General features: G+C 31.2%; 1 protein-coding gene across 1 annotated transcript in view; it reads left to right on the top strand.

Moving 5' to 3' along the window:
- Nucleotides 1-11,436, top strand: part of LOC134688244 (cadherin EGF LAG seven-pass G-type receptor 1-like) — a 31,756-nt gene extending 20,320 nt beyond the window's left edge. Inside the window, exons 14-19 of the mRNA XM_063548792.1 lie at nucleotides 270-458; nucleotides 1,454-1,647; nucleotides 2,318-2,687; nucleotides 7,044-7,398; nucleotides 9,825-9,865; nucleotides 10,511-11,436. Coding sequence (XP_063404862.1) covers nucleotides 270-458; nucleotides 1,454-1,647; nucleotides 2,318-2,687; nucleotides 7,044-7,398; nucleotides 9,825-9,865; nucleotides 10,511-10,590 — 1,229 coding nt within the window. The 3' untranslated portion in view covers nucleotides 10,591-11,436. The remainder of the gene's footprint in view (nucleotides 1-269; nucleotides 459-1,453; nucleotides 1,648-2,317; nucleotides 2,688-7,043; nucleotides 7,399-9,824; nucleotides 9,866-10,510) is intronic.
- Nucleotides 11,437-21,751: the final 10,315 nt, after the last annotated feature.

The raw sequence follows: 21,751 nt of genomic DNA, 5'->3' as shown, positions 1-21,751 counted from the left end.
GATCAAGCGTTGATAAAATAACAATAATCAGCGGGTCAGAAAAGAATAGATCGTATAAGAATAAGAGGAATATTGATCTCACATTGGTACCAGTGAATTATCTGTTATAAATTAATCATCGAATGTCAGCAGACTCGCATCGTTAATCTTGTCTTTTATGCAGTGTGTTATGGTCTCACAAATTCATTAGATTTAGAAAATGTAGATTTTTAACGAAATACATAATGATACTAGCACATGTTTAGATTACTCAAATGTTTGTATTTCAGATATAAATTACGTTCCCGTAATTAAGAATTTACCTCTTCCATCTGCTTTAGTAGTTTCCGAAAATTCTGTTCTCGGTTTGAGTATATTTCAAGTGTCTATACAAGACAACGACGGACACGATCTACATACATACTCTATGACGTCATTCCCGTCTGATGGAGTCTTGTACTTTGATATTGATTCTGCAAGTAAGTTTCAAATTTATAATCAATACATATGGCTCATTTGTTGTTTTACCTCGCTTACAATAGTAGACCATTATGTTTTGTTTATCTGGGCGTCGGAATCATATGACAGTTTTTGTTCAACGTAATCAATTGTGAAGTTAGAACATTGACCTGGTGTTGAGTACATATGTTTAAACTGAGTCGAAATATATCACATGAACATTCAAACACATAACTCGAAATCAAGTGCCAGCACCGTGACCAGAAAAGAAAGGAAAGACCAAAAGACAAACAAAAGTATAGAAAAATTAAGACTGAGCTACACGAATCCCACCAAAATATCAGGTACTCCGAAAGGATAAACACTACCTCCTCCACATATCGCATCACATTCGGGGAAAGGAAGGACGTGTGTGTGAGTCAAAGATTAGAACATATCCGTTGTAATCTGTGACAAAATAAATCATATCAAGCGTTGTGATCACAGTTTACTGACTATTGGATAATGGTAGTGTGAATATATTGTGAATATCCCATTGATAGATTGTTGATAGATTCTGTGTGTTTCACGCCCTGTTCAGTACTATTTTACGATTGCTGGTGCGTTTTCCATTGACAATGATTTAATCTATACATTAAAATGTTCAGGAAACAAATCAAACGTGTACAAAATATGTTAACTTTATCGTTGCAGTGCAAGACATCTGTTAATATCTTAAAATATGTAAACATTATCGTTCATTGTTGATCGTCTGTGTATATCTCAAAATTTGTAAGCGTTATCGTTGAAGTGCAAAAACATCCGTTCATATCTCAAAATATGTAAACATTATGGATTTATTGCAAAACCTCAGTTCATTTGTCAAAATATGTAAACAGTATTGTTGCAGTGCAAAACATCCGTTCATATCTGTCCATGCAGCACAGTTTGGCTTCAATTGATAAGATAATCACATTATACAATTCGTTATTTACTTTTCGTATTAAATTAAATGATGTTTTTTTTTTATTTCAAGCTGGGTTAATCAGTACCTCTGCCACAAAAAATATCAATTATGAAGCCGTATCAACAACATCTTTTACCTTCACAATAACAGTATCCGACACAAAGGACTCGGCATCTCAGAACCTAACTGTCACAATAGCTAATCAAAACGAGGCTCCTGTGTTTACCAAAACATCTTATTTACTAAGTGTCAATGAAGGTCCGGTATGTATTTTGAAAAAAGAAACATTCACATGCAAAATACCCATTTCCAAATGACAATTTGATAATAATGATTTAATATAAAACCTCTATCGATAATGATTAAGGGAAAAACACTGAATCGCTTGCGTCGGTCGATGCGGTTTTTATTAGTATCTACATCAGGAATGCTCCAACCTACAGATTTAAAGGACAAATATGTATAAATATGTTGACACATATTAATACGACCTTAAGTGGCAAATGATTTAACCTCATTTTTCAAACAATATGAATCATTTTTTTTTTATATAAATAGTGTACTTATTAAGATATTATTTTTGAAACATATGTTATGAAATAATGACTACTCAGGCTAGAACTTTACAAATAACCAGTATTATTTAACATTTTCTTCATTTGCACGAATGTTTTGTTTTGCTATCAAATGAGATCTTTCAACAGAAAATGGTAAATATATATTTACCATAGAAAATAAAAACAACTGCGAAAGAGATTTTGTAATGACGGTTGCTTTAATATGTATTTTGTATTCTTAACACATTTTGGTAAGAAAAGAATATTTATTATAACAACACTGTATCGACGTATATTTTGTCAAAAACAGAAATTTTCTGAAGTTACAAAAATCGTGCATTTATAATTCAAAATTTATTTTCTTTCCATTTGAAAGGCTGGAACCATTTTAGGTGACCCTGGTTATTTGTACCAAGATGAGGATACTGGTGACACACATAAGTTTTCTATGAACTGTGCATCAGGTGTTGGATATTTTTCGATAGCTCCAACAACAGGATTCATTAGCCTAGCTACTGATGTCGACGTTGATTCAGTAGGTTCTTTGACATCTTATACCTGTACAGTTAAAGTGTCTGACGGTACTTTAACCGATAGTGCGTCTTTAACTATCAATGTCAACAATGTGAATGACAACACGCCGAGGTTTTCCAACAATTTGTTTACATACTACTTGGATATAAACTATCCTCTAAATACTGCTTTTGGTTCCACGGTGGCAACTGATGCTGATACCGGCACATTTGGTAAGTTTTGTGTGAAATATGATTCGACATGATTATAAAAAATTTATCTGATTATAACTTGTTTGCACAATCAAATAAAGAAAAGGTAGCGAAAAGTGTTTAATGTTGAAATATTTTATTTAAATGCCCTGTTGATTGCATTCATAACAATAATACAAAAAGCATCAACTCCGATTTTAAACGATAATTATAAACCATGGAACCTAAATATATAATCAAAAGATTCGAATTCATGTTTAGTTCTTTTATTCAGTTAAAACAATTTAATGTAATACGGTTTCGATTATGTTTGTAAGGAGATGACAATGCGCCAAGTTCACATTATAAATTAATAATAGTATGTCAAAGTACGGTTTCAACACGTACCCTTGGCTCACACCGAACAGTAATCATTAAAGGGACCCAATATGACTAGTGTAAAAAAAAACAACAGGAAAACCATCTGTCAATATAAAAAAAGAAGATGTGGTATGATTGCCAATGAGACACCTCTTCACAAGAGACCACAGAAATGAACTATAGGTCACCGTACGGCCTTCAACAATGAGGAAAGCCCAAACCGCATAGTCAGTTATAAAAGGCCCCGAATGACAATGTCAAATCTTTTTAAACAACTAGAAACGAGAAACATTTATTAACCGAATCAACAAACGTCAACCACTGAATATCAGCACGGAATGACGGAATATGTCCATTCTTGGTTCTTTATTTTATGCATAAACAGTAATCAAGTTTTTTTCGTTTTATTAGAATATTTGTTTTCTTTATATTCATCCCTTTTCCTTCATAATGCCGGCGTCACACATTGACGTAAAAACCGACGTGAATCAGACGTACAAAGAAAAAAAACTGTAATACGTTAGGTGCACGCAAGAGGAACGTTAAACCATTCTTAGCTGTTTGAAGTAAGTTAAAATGCAGAAATATACGCTTGGTCAACGCTAAAACTACAGGAAAGTTTTTTGCGGCATAAACATTTTCCATCTATAGCTCTCGCGTTTGTCGAACGCATACTTTTTCGCTAAATTCAAGTATTACATACTTTAATGCGCGTTTGGGACACTTCTGTATCCAGAAGTAGTTCAAACACCCCATAATTACACATCACAGACACTCCGAAAGCACGAATAATCGTACCAGATACAAATGGGACGAGTTTCATATACATTTAAGGGACGTTTCCCTTCGTAGTGTGCATTTCGTCAGCGTGAGACATAAGCTAAATACGTTATCTAAACGCCCGAAAAACGTTTATGTACGCTTCTCGTACGCCTTAAACCTGTTTAAAGCTTGTTGTGCACATGATATAGATATGATTGACAAGTTTACTGCGTACGAAATTACTAGAGTATTGTAGCGGGTCAATTGGCGAAAAGGGCAGAAACACATACATATGCCTTTTTGTGATTCTTCGTTACATTTGTTGTTTTTATAGTGATATTAAGATGATAACACAATAATGACTGCTGTACCCCTATTTTTGACATTTTTACTCTTTGAGTATGTTTGTTTTGTTCATACATCGTTGACAATGTAATGGAATTTGATACGACTGTCATACAAGTGAGAGGTTTAGCTAGCTATAAAACCAGGTTCAATCCACCATTTTCTACTTTAGAAAATGCCTGTACCAAGTCAGGAATATGACAGTTGTTATCCATTCGTTTGATGTGTTTGGACTTTTGATTTTGCCTTTTGATTTTGGATTTTCCTTTTGAATTTTCCTCGGAGTTCGGTATTTTTGTGTTTTTACTTTATACACCGAAAACTTTGGATATAAAATCCCGACGTATTAAACTAAAACCTCTGGCAACACCCTAACAATGAACTGAAAGAAGGGGTTCTCGATACTGACAGCAAACAATTCATATTTAAAGTTGCAAATACTTTATTTCTGACAAAAGTATATATATATAGCATAACAATAACATAACTGTGGCATATATTTGAGATCACAATTTTAGTCAAGCTCAAGACCAATAAGAAAAACAACTTGCAAATTTATCAATAATAAGTACACCTTTAAGTGAATTTCCAGACAACTATTGCCTAGGGTATCTTTTAAAAGGTTGATCAAAAATACTTAAACTACTCATAAAGAGTATAATACTGTAACATTAACTGCTATGATGTTCTCTCGTTTGTTGAGAATAAGAGCAGATATGGACAAAAATATTATATGTACTAATGTATCCAAGTACATCTGACCTCACAGAACAAAATAATGGGTAGTTATGTATTAAAAGTACATCTGACCTCACGCTAATTATACTGGAACGTAATTCATGAAAATAAATATTATAATTATAAGAACTAGAATTTTGCTTAAACAGTGTAATTGCTTCCACAGGCTAACACTATATCTAGATTTCCAAACTTGGTTATTACAAAGTTTACTTATGGGCAATTATGTGACTTATTGAAAGCTTTTAATGATGGCAAGAGTTTAGTAGAGACTTTGTATTAGCTTCCTTTCACTAAAAACGTAAGTCTCCAAGTTTATGATAGAGTTTTAGTAAAGACTTTGTATTAGCTTCCTTTTACTAAAAACGTAAGTCTCATGTTCCCCTGACCTTTATTCTTAACAGTGAACTTTAGTGAAGTTAAAATCAAGAACTATAATTTTATTACAATAATGTTTGTTGAGACATTGTTTTAGTATCCTTTGGCTAAAAACGATTGTCTCAAAAGTGACTAGAAGATAATGACAAAATATGGCAAGTAGTACAATTATCTATTTTACTAACAATGTTCCTTTAAAGTTTTGACTGACTATACATGTATAGATATTTGATTACAAAAATGATGTCTTGTATTATTATACAAAATAATTGACTAACTGTTTTGGTCTTTTAACCAAATATATGGAAGATTTGTACTAGTTTCCTTCACTAGTAATGTGTATTTCTATGGTTATCTCATTGTCTGAAAACCCTATTAGAACCCTTAACTAGTGCAAAAGACTTAAATTTACTGAATCACCCTTTATAAGTGACATGAAAATTCTATATAAGTATTGTCAAAAATTGTTCCGTTAAGTTACATAAAAACTTCAGACAGTGATTCGGCAAAAAGTATTATTAACGTACGAAATTTCTCATCAGAAAAATATGTATACGTAAATTCTATGGTTTATGTATTGTTATTCAATTTAAACCATTATTATTAAACAATGACAAATTCTCATAATTTTCCTAGATTCCTCAAGTTTTCCGTGAAATTTTGGTAAAATATTTGCGTAAATCGTTTTTAAACAATTATGTGCACTTTAAAATGTTAAAAACTTTACAAAAAGTAAAGTAAATCTATTATTCTTACTTTCAAAAAAATATCTCCTTATTATTTTATCAACGTCTTAGCCAGAATGACGTCAGACTCGCGTTTTTCTCTTTTATACTTGTACTTAAAAATTGTGCAAGTTTTGTGCATTTTCCGTGCAGTTTCTGTGCGATTTTCTACCGCGCAACTACAAGATTGAACAGTAAACCAATGGAAATCATTTGCGGCATTTCTCACTTCGGCCGTTGTGAAATGTTTATATTTATTAAATAGATATACAAAAATCATTCTCAGCGACTTTATATTTGTTAAAATGTTCGTTCTGTAAATAGAATATAATAATTAAAATTCTTTCCAATGAACTAAAAATACTCGTGACCTTCCGTAATCGTTTGACCAATGAAAACGCTTCATTACCGTTAACTAAAGATGGCGCTGAAAGGAAGCCAGGTGCTTGTCTGTCAACGAATTTCGACAAGTTATGAAGTTTAACAAAATGTTATGACATAAAACTTGTAATTCCCTATTCCGAAATGACTTGAGGAAACTGTACAGATAAGTAAGTTCACATGACACAATCAAAAATGTACATACGAGTAAAAACAACACTCGGTTCAATGAAAGAAAATAAATACGGGGACCGTCTCATAACAGTAAATATAGATTTAATTCCAACATTCCCCATAGTAAAGAGTAGATACAATTCTATAATAAAAATGACTGCATTATAACATATTCTGCCAGTTGTTAGTTATTTGAATCTGAATAGAAATTATAAAAATAATCCTGAAAAGGGAATGCACTGATTCTATCTTTGTCTCTGAATAAGTAGAGTGAAATTTAGAATTGAACAGCATACAATTATGCACATTTGAAGTTTTAAGAAAAGTAGTTATTATAAGTACATTTGATAAATGGTACCCGTCACAGTATTATCAGCGTACATGGTGTATGACTACACCGGGCGTACGTCGGTACTATACGCTGGTGTGTGACGCCGGTATTAGTTCCAAATAACATTGAAAAAAGAATAGCAAATGTATGAAAAGTTTGATAATTTTATTAACTATTTTACAGGAAATTTCATTTATAGCATTGACCAAACGTCTTTAGGGACAGAAACATTTGGAATTCAGGCAAATGGAGATCTGTACTTCAAGAATTCTTTAACAAGTTATGGTTATGGATCAAGTATGAGTTTTACCGTCCAGGCAACAGATACTGGCAGTCTTCAGGGAACAGCAACAGTTTTCATTGTTATACCACAAACTACAACAACCACCACAACTACAACAGACCGACCTCTAACATTTTGGGAGTATCCGGCTAACCCAGCTTGGGTTATTGTTGCTGGCCTTATTGGACTTATAATTATGGTGTTGCCTTGTTACATGTGTTATAAGAACGGATGTACTTGTGAATGGAGGGGAAGGTGAGTTAACAAGTTTAAAATACCTATATCCAGTTATTTTGTACACTTTACAGCTCATGAAGGATATCCAGTTATTTTGTACACTTTACAGCTCATGAAGGAGTGTGTGATGAGATTTTCAAAATGTTGTTATAAGTTTCGTGTAGGTTTGATTAATGTCAGGTCATTTTTGGCACACACTGAATTCAAATTGAAGACCTGAAAATGTCTAAAATTCAGTGACATTTTAAAAAGAAGCTCCAACTATTACACCTGACATTGTACGGTTGTATATACTTTTCTGAAGAAATAAACACAATATTAAGATAAGTACACATTCAACTAAAATTATATTGACATGTTCAATTACATTGACTCTCTGACTATATTGTAAAAGTAAAAATACTAAACTCCGAGCAAAATTCGATCGGAAAGTCCCTTATTAAATGGCAAAATCAAATAACAAAACACATCAAAGGAATGGACAACAAAAATTATTCGTGTTGAAAAATTCTTTTGAAAATGGTTAACATCTTTGTTGACTAAAATCCACTCTTACAATTGTATGATAATCCTGTTTTTTATATTTTTATAAATAGTAATAATGCTTTTATAAGCTAAATTTCATTTCGTTTTTACTGTTGTTTGAGTAGTTACATAACTTCAATCATCTGATATCGATTAACATGCAATAATAAAAAAAATATTACCGTAGCCGTATTTGGCACAACTTTCGGGACTTTTGGATCCCCAATGATCTCCAACTTTGTACGTGTTTGGCTTCATAAATATGTTGATATGAGCGTCACTGATGTGTCTTATGTTGACGAAACGCGCGTCTGGCGTACTAAATTATAATCCTTGTACCTTTGATAAATATTTACACCACTGGCTCGCGTATCGATGGCACTGCTGGTAGACGTTTCGTCCCCGAGGGTATCACCAGTCCAGTAGTCAATACTTCGGTGTTTACATGAATATCAATGATGTGGTCAATTTTATAAATTTCCTGTTTACATATCTTTCATGTTTTTCGAAAAACTAAAGATTTTCTTATCCCAGGCATAGATTACCTTAGCCATATTTGGCACAACTTTTTGAAATTTTTGATCCTCTATACTCTTCAACTTTGTATTTGTTTGGCTTTATAAATATTTTGATTTGATCGTCACTGATGATTCTTATGTAAACGAAACGCGCGTCTGCCGTACTAAATTATAATCCTTGTACATTTGATAAATACTTACACCACTCGGTCAATGCCACTGCTGGTGGAAGTTTCGTCCCCGAGGGTATCACCAGCCCAGAAGTCAGTATTTCGGTGTTGACATGCATATCAATAAGGTGGTCATTTTTATAAATTTCCCGTTTACAAAACTTTGAATTTTCCGAAAAACTAAGGATTTTCTTCTCTAATGCATAGATTACCTTAGCCGTGTTTGACACATTTTTTTTTTTGAATTTTGTATCCTCAATGCTCATCAACTTTATAAATATTTTTATATGAGCGTCACTGATGATTCTTATGTAGACGAAACGCGCGTCTGGCGTACTAAATTATAATCCTGGTACCTTTGATAACTGTAAATATACAGTAATGCATGTTTGATAAGAGATCCTTGTTGACCAACGGCACGTTCTTGGTCTATTTTTAGTTTAGGTTATTTTTTCGACTTTTTATCTTGGTCTATACATTAAAGAACTGATTTAAGATTATGGCACATCGAAGTTCTATTTTTGCTACCCACGACCATTCTCTACAAATATAATTGTAAGCTTATATAAGATTGATAAAAGATTGGCGATAAACACCAGAGAGACAGTCAAACTCATAGATCTAAAATACGAGTACGAACATTTTCCATAACATATTTACTGATGCCCTTGTTGGTCTTCTCCTGAACTGAATTTTAATGTTTGTATTGTTATGCGTTTTCTTTTCTACATTCGCTAGGGATATAAGGAAGGGTTGAGATCTCATAAACATGTTTAACCCCGCCGCATGTATGCGCCTGTCCTAAGTTAGGAGCCTCTGGCCTTTGTTAGTCTTGTATGTATTTTGAATTTTGGTTTCTTGTGTACAATGTGGAGTTTAGTATGGCGTTCATTATCACTGAACTAGTATATACTATTTATATATTTGTTTAGGGGCCAGGTTAAGGACGCCTACGGGTGCGGTAATTTCTCGCTGCATTGAAGACCTGTTAGTGACCTTCTGCTGATGTCTGTTTTAAGGTCGGTTGTTGTCTCTTTGACGCATTCCACATTTCAATTTTCAATTTTATTCTACTTATTTTTTTATTTTGCCTTCCTGAATTGTCCACTTACCAAATGAAATTAAATAATGTATTGCTTGAAAATTTAAGTTACAGTTTCCGACAAAATCTTATTAGAGGTTCAGATGTTCAACGTTTAATTTAATGTTATCCCCATATATTTTGTTTCAGACCTGGTGACTACCAGGAAAGACTTCAAGAACCCTCAGAAAGTAAGTAAAACATTGATATACTTTTAAGATTTAGGAGTATATTCAATAATATTTGTGTCAATATTCAAGACAATTAATAACTTTTTTAAGCATTATTTTCATTTCTGTTATGTTTTATCAAAGAAGCAAATACTCGCATAATTAATCAACAACCAACACGACGTTCTGTAAACCTCCAACCAGTGAATCGAATGTTGACAAGTGCAAACGATAAATATCAGTGTTTACTACCATTAGATAGCCAAGTGATGGCTCCACACCTACATATCAAACTTATTCGGAACATGACAGTTGTTATCGAATCATAACGTTGGTGCTTATAGCCGAGTGTTTGATTTATTATCTTTGCATTGACACTTCTTCCTTTTTTTTTTATAATTTTCCTAAGAGTTAGATATTTTTGTTCAGACTTTTTGATTATGATACTGACTATGATTTGTATTACTAAAAAGGATCGAAAAAAACTCTCATTATGAATTAATAGTAAAAGACTGTCCCCCACATTAGCGTCCACTGTACAATTCTAATATAGACACACGATGATACTAAAATGTACAAAACTGATGAATCATTCTTAGCAAAATAAAACTGACTTATAAGCATAAGCTGTCACTTATCTAGCATTCATATTATTAAAAATTTTAGATAACCGGAAAAAGGACAAACAACCGAAAGTTTATTCAAATGGTAATTGGAAAGCATGGAGATGGTACGAACAGCAATGAATACAATACTTACGGTGGTATTAAAAGTAGTGAAACCGGCTTCAAAGTGCTACCTTTACTATGATTATTGTTTTTTGTTAATCCTGAGATAAACCATGTAACTGCAAATGTTGTATCAACATTTATACTTGTTTTTCTGCTTATATTTATTTTTTGCATTAAATTTACTATTCAGAATCTTAAAAAAGGTTTGTCTACCTAAGGCACATACAACCTTATCCATTGTTGTCATAATGTTTTATATTTAGTCGTTTCTAACACCACTCAACTTTCTGCAGAACTTGACATCACAACCTGAGTTTATATTAAACAATGTGTGACTGTCACAGTATAATTATCCCCCCTTTTCTTCTGAAGTACATTTAAGTCCACCCACCCGTCTATATGTCAAACGGTTAAAAGAAATTTGACAACAATGTCACAAAAGATATTTTTGTATACCTTCAACTATGTAAGAGTCCGTTGTATCACAAAGAGGAATTAGAAAATTTCATATACTTACTTAACCTGTTTTCTAAAACGAATTTTGAATGTGAAAATTTTAAACAAGAATCAAATTTCTTACTTGTTAAATAGTTATCAAAGGTACTAGGATTATAATTTAAAAATAGCATTGACACTTCCCACATTTTTGTTTTTGTTTTTTTGTTAATTCTTATTCTGTTCTGGCAATTTTTTTTTATTTGTTTCGGATAGTTACTGCATAGTTAGCATTTCTGTTTTAATGCCTTATTGTTATTTTTATTTTGAACAGATACATTCCTACTACTTTCAGTGGCATTTATCTCGTAAAGTGTTTATACATATTTTGCTTTCAATTATTTGAATACTGAATCCAGTATAGTTTTTGCTCTTAACCAAACTCAAGAGTTTGTTTGTTGCATAGTTATTTTTAATTTTTATATCAATTGTAAAATATACTGTCAAAACAATTTAATTTTCTTTTTTCGTCCCCATCTTAAACCGCATTTAACCTACTGTAAATGTACACCTTTCGTTTTGACGTCACAAAACGGTAATAAAAATTTACTTTGTTGAAAAACCTCTGAATATTACAGTAGTTAAGAGCCATGCATCATTCGTTTTTATTTGTGATCGTGGAATGTGAATAGACATTAGTATTAGATTTTATTGAAATCAAATTTGTTTTTATATGATAAATGTCAAACAACATAAATGGTTAGATTGAGGTTTAGTCGATAAAAAAAGAATAATAGTATATTATAAGCAAATAAACTTCTGTCTCATTTATCTATAAGTTCATTTTCCAAAATTAAAATAAATAAATGAAATTGGATGCGGAAAAAGTCAACTTTCATTTGCTTAGAAAATATGAATAATATTAAAACAATTATTATTTAAATATGTTGTAATGCATAATAAAATCATCATAGATAACAGGATTAAATTGTGTATGCCAGACTCGCGTTTCGTCTTCAAACGACTCATCAGTGACTCTCAATCAAAACGTTTAAAAGTTCGATTAAATTACGAAGTTGACGATCATTTAGGACAAGTTCCAAAAGGTTTTGCAACATACAGCTGTGTTACTGATCTATCGATTGTTTCATGTAACATGAATAAAGCACACAGGATAGGAGTTAATTTTAAATTTTTAACGTGTAATGAAATCAATGGTAAGACGATATTTTCTTAAAGAGATAAAAAATAAAACTTGAACAAATAAACACACAGCCAAAAATCTATAATCTACAAACATTTTTTAGCATAAAAACAACACGGAAGTCAAGCATTTTGTTTCATAATTTTCAGAAATCCTAAATGTTGATCATCATCTAAAATTAAAGTACATGATGCAAGTAATTCAATAACATTTCTGTAAAGAAGCTAATTTTAAACGACTATATATAGTTATATTTATGTGCACTGCTTTTGAGTAACTTATGCTTTTTCATATCATTTTATTTAAATGATTAAAACTTGTTTACGTTCATGAAAGTGTGAATTGTTTACTAAAGAAACGGACCAAAACCAATATTGACAGAAATGCTTTTGAAATTATTTTTTTAACAAAAATACGGACCAAACAAAACCAATATTGATAGAAATATTTTTTGAAATGATTTATAATTTGAAAGAAGTTTAAATTTAATGATTTTGTTTGATTTGTATTATTAGAATAATAATGGATCAGATTAAAATATATTTAAAATAAATATTTATCATAAAGACATGGGTTTTAATGTACTGCATAGGAATGCTTAATTATAAAGACTAAAAATCAAAATATACATTTAAAATTAATGGACATTATCATTATAAACAGTTTAAACGTTCGAAAGTTTGACAAAAATGAAAGTTCTTTTTCTTTACTTGAGTGAAGTAGTTGTATTGGTTTTAAATAACGGGTGTAAAATAGTTTGAAGATTTTATATGTAAAGAAAATGTGAATACAGGCTTTTCACTTCATTGAGTTAAAATCTTGAAATAAATTTATGGCGCTGATTGGTATATCGATGCACTTTTTGGGTTTCAGTCGTGTATTTATTTAAATAATAAATCCGATAAAAAAAATCAAACTTCTTTCAATCTTCTTAAATTTGTTTGTTTTTAAAATGATAAAGATTATAACACAATGTTGACTGCTGTACCCAACTTTTTGACATTTTACCTTTTATACCTGTGTGTTTTTTTCACACATCGTTGTCAACATCATTGACTGTTATACAAGTGAGAGGTTAAGCTAGCTATACCACCAGGTTCAATCCACCATTTTCTATATTAAAACAATGTGTACCAACTTCCAAATGTGAGTTTCTATCCATTCGCTTGATGAGTTTGAGCTTTTGTTATTGCCATTTGATAAGGGACTTTCCGTTTTGAATTTTCCTCGGAGCTCATTTTTTTTTAATTCATTTTTTAATAGGAAACAAGATATCATTTTTAAAAGTATAACATTATAAATCGAAATGGGTTATGTGCCAAAGAAACAACAATCCGACAAAAAGCTGAAAACAGTCCAAGGCCACCAATTGGTCTTCAGCACAGCGATAAAATCCCTCATCATGAGACAGGCTGGTTTTGGCCTCCAAAAAACACATTCGTTTATGTACTATTTCAGTGAACATGGATGATACCTTACTCCAAAAGATTATTAAAAAAGACATACAAGACTAACAACGACCAAGGCTCCTGACTTGAAAATATTGAATTAGTAAAACGACATGTAATAACAGATAAGATGATATTCCAATTTACCCGGAGTTGTAAAAGTATTTAGCATACCGTTATTACATTCATACAAGTCAAAAAGTGAATAATATAATTGTTTTCTCCGTTATAAAGATATATTTTGAAGGATAAGGGCAAAAAAAGGGTGACAAAAATTTCAAATGTGTCATTGTTATCTGCTTTGTAAAAATAACTATGTCAAAATTGAATGATGAAAAAAAAAATGCTCGTGAAATACCTTTATGCCAAAAAAGACATGCACTTAATCTTATTTTAATATCAAGTTATAACCTAGTTTTATGACTTCCTACACGAAGAAAAAATGATAATATCACAACAGTACATTGATGTTTTTTTTCTAGACACGTCGTGTGTATCTTTGGTGACGTTATTCAATCAATCAATCAATCAACCAACCAATCAATTAGTCAACCAATCAATCAATCGACTAATCAATAAATCATTATGCCCATAGATGATATATATCAACTGATTATATTGCTCAATAGTTACATATAACACCGTTTACACAAGGACACAACTTTGATGTGCGCATATTGGTTTTCATTTAATAGAAGTTGAAAATTTTAAGCCACGTTTGTTCAATTCCAACATAGGGTTCATTTTTGTTCATTGCATACTTTGCATTACTTCTTTTGATTTATTCTTAAGAAATTGGTAAAAAAAACTATTACCCCAAAAATGATATTGAAAAGTCCATATATAATGCAGTGATTTTTAGTATGGAGTAGCACGGATCTGAAATTATTGTCGAAGATTGGGATAGAAATTGCCAGACAAAAATTGTTTATTTTCAAAATACCATATATTTAATTTAAATAGATGGGCTACTTTATACCAGTCAAAACTAAATTTGAAGGTCAAGACTAGTCGAGACAGGTCGAGACTGGTTCAGACTGAGTCGAGACTAGTCGAGACAGGTCGGGACTGGTTCAGACTGAGTCGAGACTAGTCAAGACAGGTCGAGACAGGTTGAGCCTTGGTCAAGACCATTTCAGACTAATTAAGTAAAGTCGAGACCTAGTCGAGTACACTTAAGTACAGTTAAGTCCAGTCGAGACAATGTCGAGACTAGTCGAGTAAAATGTGTGCTCGATTTTACTGGTCGAGCACAAAACTGGTCAATTCAGACTCTGAGCAGTTTGTAGTGATAGTCGGTTCGTATAAGTATCAACAACTATCAAGAAACTTATATATTCTATAGTTCATTATCAACAAATTAGTCTAGGACGGAAGAATACGATTCTAAAATTCCAGACCGGTATGAAAGATGTATTTTAACTTCGTACTATAATCTAGATCTGCGATATTGCAGAGAATGAATATAATAGTAAAACAATCATATTTATTCAGTCCAGGCAATTGTGGTATGAATTCTATGGATTTCATGAATACAAATCAAAATATTTTTCTTGTTATTCAGAGTAGTTAAAGTCAAGCACAAACTATTCTATCTTTTGACAAATGAAATAAAACTGAGTATCATTGAATTTTGCTTATTCGAAAACAAATTGATATTTTTGTGTTGTCATTATAATATCCGCCTCTGTACTTCAGACTGGATATTATACATCAACAAAACAATTTGTTTCAATTAAAACAAAACACACGATATACATGTAGACACAAGAAGCATCATAAGACCAGTGCTTTCATAATTATGGAGATAAAATCAGGGAACCATTACTGATCCTATTACAAGACCCAGTATCAACGATAATCTATAAATGCATTTGCGGCGTTGGCTTTGCTTAATGTTGAAGGCGACACATAGTGGTGAGTTTTGTGTGATAATTGTTCTCTTGTGAAAAGTTGTCTCATTTACAATCCTACAACATCTTCTTTTTATAGTGAACAAGGGAATATATAAATCCCTTGAAATGTTGCAGTCTGCATAAGTATCTTTTAAATGAATCATGTGACGGTACTGATTTACTTGAATCGAATAAAAGTGAGGTTATCAGTTATTAAACGGGACTTTAAATTAAAAGGATTTAAAGAACAGTTCAGATTGAATTTTAGAAGAAGAAACAGACTGGATTATGATATTTTTTACATTTTTCGTTTCAATTTATTTATTCGTTTATTTACAAACAACCGACGGTAAGTTTAATAAAAAAAAAATATTTACCATTTAAAGTTACTTAAATGTATGTTTAAAGAGGTTACGTTCATCTTATTATTTAAAAAGCAGACACAATTTCTAGTTGACTTTGAGAAACTAGCTCATTCAATAAAGAGAAGTATTACAATTATTTTTACTTTACATTTCATCTGAAATATATGGATTTTTTTATTTTTTAATTTAGTGTCATCTTTTCTTTATGATCGTATTATTTGATATTTGCACCATTCTGATACATTTGTCAGGTGAACAAGGGGAAAATAACCAATATTCCTGTATATTTTTCCTTGATGTAATTCGTCATTAGGAATTTTACAGTAAAGTTTCTCGATAGGTAGTGTGTCATGTTTTAAGCACTAATTGTATCTCTTTAATGACAAACTTTTCCATGTAATTCAGATATCATAAAAGCATTCTAATTAAACTAATCGTTTTGTTTTTTAATTATTTTGTGTTTGAATTAAGTACCGGCACGTGAAGTAACGTATTTTCAACTGATATATATGTTCCCATATTTATAGTTTTTGATACTGATCAGGATTTAAACTAAATGAGCGATGGATTGGAATTTACAAAAATAATACATGTAACCACTAGTAATGTACATGTCAGAAGTCAGAATCAGAATCCGCATCAGTGATTTCCGTTAACTATGTGCAATTTTAACATAGAATGAAGTTCATAACAGTGTGGTTGTGGCCATTGATTGACACATTAAATTCATCCATTGTCTAGGACAATTTAGGTGAACGTTTGTATGTAACGACGATTGCTCACTTTTCACCTTTAAAAGACTCTTAAACTATGGGGTCACCAAAGGTTCTCAACACCTAAATAAAGTAATTCGAAAAATTAATCAGTAATAACACGATGTTTTGATTTATATCAATTATATAAATCAAAACATAAAGATTATTCCTGATTAATTTTTCGAATTATTTTATAATTAAAGGCGTTTAGAAACTTTTGATGACCCCACATTTTAAATGTCTATCGTATGTACGTCGTGAACAGTGTTCGTTACAGACAAACTTTCACGTAAATTGTCCCAGTCAATGGATGCATTTAATCTGTCAATCAATAGCCACAGCCACTCTGTTTTGAATTTCATTCTATTTGTTATGTAAAGAAAATTTAGTGGTACAATGTAATGTGGTTTCAAACATCTGCACTAAAATTAATTTTGCTCGTTGGATCTTCGTAAAATATAAAAAAAAATCAAAGTCTTAATGAAGATTAAAATTTCACAAGAAATATTATGAATAAATCATCTAAAATTAAAAATAATGTCATGGCGTTTGATATATAGGTATACTATGGATGTTTCATTTTTTTAATATAATGCTTTTATAAATTCTTCCAAAGGAGTAGGTTCGATAAGGCCATAAAATGATTCAGAGCTGGTACATACGGGGCGCCGAATGGGACTCTTGTGGTTTTGTACTCAAAATTCAATTTTGTACGGACAAAAGTGACTTTTGTTCAACAAAAATGAGTTCAGTTTAACAAAATTTGTATCATACTACAAATTTGAAATTTTGTCATACAAAATTATCTATCAGCGGACAAAAGTCACTTTTGTCATGACAAAATTCATTTTTGTTACACAGACTTGACTTTTGTTACCTAATTTGAAAATTGAGCGACAAACAAGTCAATTTTGTATTTAAATTAGTTTAGTTTGGTTTCTGTGAACTAATTTGCATATAAAATCGACTTTTGTTACACAAAATTGACTTTTGTTAAACAAAAATTACTTTTGTTACACAAAAATTACTTTTGTTACACAAAATTGACTTTTGTTACACAAAAATTACTTTTGTTACACAAAAATTACTTTTGTTACACAAAATTTACTTTTGTTACACAAAATTGACTTTTGTTACACAAAATTGACTTTTGTTACACAAAATTGACTTTTGTCTCAACAAAATTGACAAAATTGACTTTTGTCTCAACAAAATTGACAAAATTGAATTTTGTCTCAACAAAATTGACAAAATTGAATTTTGTCTCAACAAAATTAACAAAATTGAATTCTGTCTCAACAAAATTGACAAAATTGAATTTTGTCTCAACAAAATTGACAAAATTGAATTTTGTCTCAACAAAATTAACAAAATTGAATTTTGTCTCAACAAAATTAACAAAATTGAATTTTGTCTCACGAAAGTCAATTTTGTCATCACAAAAATGAATTTTGTCGTCACAAAATTGACTTTTGTCTCAACAAAATTGACAAAATTGACTTTTGTCTCCACAAAATTGACAAAATTTACTTTTGTCTCAACAAAATTAACAAAATTGAATTTTGTCTCAACAAAATTAACAAAATTGAATTTTGTCTCAACAAAATTAACAAAATTGAATTTTGTCTCACGAAAGTCAATTTTGTCATCACAAAAATGAATTTTGTCGTCACAAAATTGACTTTTGTCTCAACAAAATTGACAAAATTGACTTTTGTCTCCACAAAATTGACAAAATTGACTTTTGTCTCAACAAAATTAACAAAATTGACTTTTGTCTCAACAAAATTTACAAAATTGACTTTTGTCTCAACAAAATTCACAAAATTGACTTTTGTCTCAACAAAAATGACAAAATTGAATTTTGTCTCAACAAAATTGACAAAATTGACTTTTGTCTCAACAAAATTAACAAAATTGACTTTTGTCTCAACAAAATTAACAAAATTGACTTTTGTCTCAACAAAATTTACAAAATTGACTTTTGTCTCAACAAAATTAACAAAATTGACTTTTGTCTCAACAAAAATGACAAAATTGAATTTTGTCTCAACAAAAATGACAAAATTGAATTTTGTCTCACAAAAGTCAATTTTGTCTCACAAAAGTCAATTTTGTCTCACAAAAGTTAATTTTGTTTCACAAAAGTTAATTTTGTTTCACAAAAGTCAATTTTGTCTCACAAAATTGAATCTTACCGTACACAATTGACTTTTGTGATTTAATTTCCATATCAGGTAACAAAAGTCAATTTTGTATGCAAATATGTTTATATTTGCATACCTTTAAGACAAAATTGACTTTTGTCATGACAAATATTAATTTTGTCTACAAAAATGAATTTTGTCATGACAAAAATGAATTTTGTCTACACAAATGAATTTTGTCATCACAAAATTGAAGTTCTCACAAAACAAGTCTGTAGCACATAGTTTTGTAAGACAAAAATGATTTTGTTATGACAGAATTGAATTTTGTACAAATCCACAAGAGTCCCATTCGGCGCCCCGTAGTACAATGACTAGATAGGAAATAACAGTTTTTGTTGAAAATAACATTTTTGTGTTTTATTCCAGACGCCACAACGAGTACTCATTTTGATTTTCCACGAAATATCAATACAAAAGGTTACATTTAATTGATATTTGGACAAGAAACATAGAGCGCATACGTCGAAGAAAAAGATCTTAGAAAATAATATTTTACATGTCCAACTTGAATATTTAGTTTGTCAAAGCCTGCGTTCCATGTTTCCTGGTCCTAATTTGTCTGAAATCTGGCCGGTTTTGTCATATTTTGCCAAAATCCTTGATGTTGACCTACTTGGCATGTAAAAATCAATGCTTTAGAAAAAATATAGTGCTATATATAATTTTCTCACATCTCTTTAAGTCGCCTTAAAAACATTTTGTCTTGGAACGTAGAACTTTATAGTCGGGACACGACATGGCGCTTACCAGCTTACTCCTTTACGACTTATGTGTGAACATCAGTATAAAGTTTATCAAAACTCTCTGCCACCATTGTTGTTTTTAAAATGTTTAGCAAAGTTTTCTAAGAAAAGAACATGCGATTGAGTAATTGGTGTTTGACACCACTTCCAGCAAATGTTACAGTACTTGCATTCCATGGACCACTTGGTCACAAAAGAAGGAAACTACTTTTAATACATGTAACTATATTTATCTTCGAAACAGATTAACTTTAACATGTTCAATTACAGAATTGGTCACATCGATCAGGCTGTATTTGCTCTTAGTTGTGTTCGTTGTGTTGAGTTTTTCTAGTTTATATACTTGATTGGTGCAAGTGAAGTTTGATAGAACCTGTCGTTTTGGTTGTTTAATATAGTTGCATCACACCATATATCGGATTTACAAGTATTCTGCTATCTTTTTATTACTTGTTCTTGTATATATTCTGTGTTTAGGCTCTATTTCGTAATTTTTCACTATGCTCTTCTTAGGTCCCGCCACACTAGACCAATACCAGGGATAACCCCCTGCGATCTATTAAATTAAGATTGTATAGTGAGAATGTAGTTTGGTTGGCTTAAGTATTAAATATGTCAAAGTTGTCACGTTGCTACCATGATATTGCTATGATTCTGATATGAACTATTCTGCTACGTTAGTAACTTGTGATAGTTACGATGTTGTCACGTTCTCTGTACGCTTCTAACAAAACAATTCTTATCCTATCACGATCTCATTTCGAGTCTACTTTGATCAAATAACGACACGATTGCATTGTTACGGTGCTTTTCGTTTTTTAGTTACCTTGACTTCTCAATATTAGAGGTAACCGGTGAGATCACAAACCGACGAATAATGACGAACGAACGTATAAGGAGCAGTGATTTTCATATTGGATAAAGTTTATTAAAATCGAATAATTGACTAAAATATCCCTTGACACCTCACAAAGTTTCCTTTATAAGAAAACAACTGTACAATACGAGCTTTTAAGTATAAGGATGGATATATAAGATTATGTATTTTTAACTTGTATCCCGGAAGTGCCTATGTACGGATCAAAACGAAATCGTACGCATAAATGTACATGTATACCTGTGGTGGTCACCTTCTACACTTTTAATAGTCACGTGGAATGATAGCATGATTTAATCATGGGGACAATCTATTAATTAACCACGGTGCATGTGTTTGGAAGAAAAACATATACATGTACTAGAAGATAGATATTGAATATATATTGCGGGGCGACAATTTTTTTTCTTCATTTAACACTATTTTTTTGTGGTAATTATCCAAGATAAGATTTTTTTTTCTTCCTAAAAATTCAAAATCAAATATATTAATTCCGAAAGAACCCCCATCCCCCTCCCCCGCTCCACCATTTCATGTTAATCTCAGATTTCTTTCAAGGGACTGTTAGGGACACCTTACAAGAAATTAGCAACCAATAATTAAAAAAAATTAGTTAGACACCCCACCCCCATTCCCCCCGTCTTTTTCCTATATATTATTTTATATCGCAGTTAAAGCGGGTATCGATCATCTATCTTTGAGGAGGGTATAAGGAGGCAATCATTTGATTCTGAGGGAACCAGCCGGGCAGATTTGGTCAGTCAGATTATTTATTTTAGAAAAAAAATCAACTGCTACACGCAAGATTATTTATTACACATGTATAATTTTACCGTATAATAGAATTTGAAGCCAGATTATTTTATATTGGAGCCAGCGTATTAATTACTATTCTTTTCCTGACAAACAAAATTTACGTGACCTGCCAGCTCCGATCCTAGAATCAAAGGGTCGTCTACTAACCCCCATTTAGTATGCGGTGTTGCTGGTATTATTTAGTATATTTAGTCCGGGAAAAATAGAACGCCGAAAAAACATTTGGAACTTAAAAGACTCTGGAATTATAAAATTATATTATTATATTTTATTTGATTATTCGTCGTTTATTCTGCGAAAGAACACATAGTATATATAAGTTTTCTGTTAAGTATTTATTATTCGATTTCGAAGTACAAAGAAGTGACTGAATCTCCCCTTTTTGTTATTTAGCTCATTCCAAACAGTGGTTCTAATTAATAAAAAAA

Source organism: Mytilus trossulus, chromosome 1, assembly GCF_036588685.1.
Source record: "Mytilus trossulus isolate FHL-02 chromosome 1, PNRI_Mtr1.1.1.hap1, whole genome shotgun sequence".
Lineage (NCBI taxonomy): Eukaryota > Metazoa > Mollusca > Bivalvia > Mytilida > Mytilidae > Mytilus > Mytilus trossulus.
Note: the sequence above shows the minus strand (reverse complement) of the source record. Positions and strands in the feature narration are given on the sequence as shown.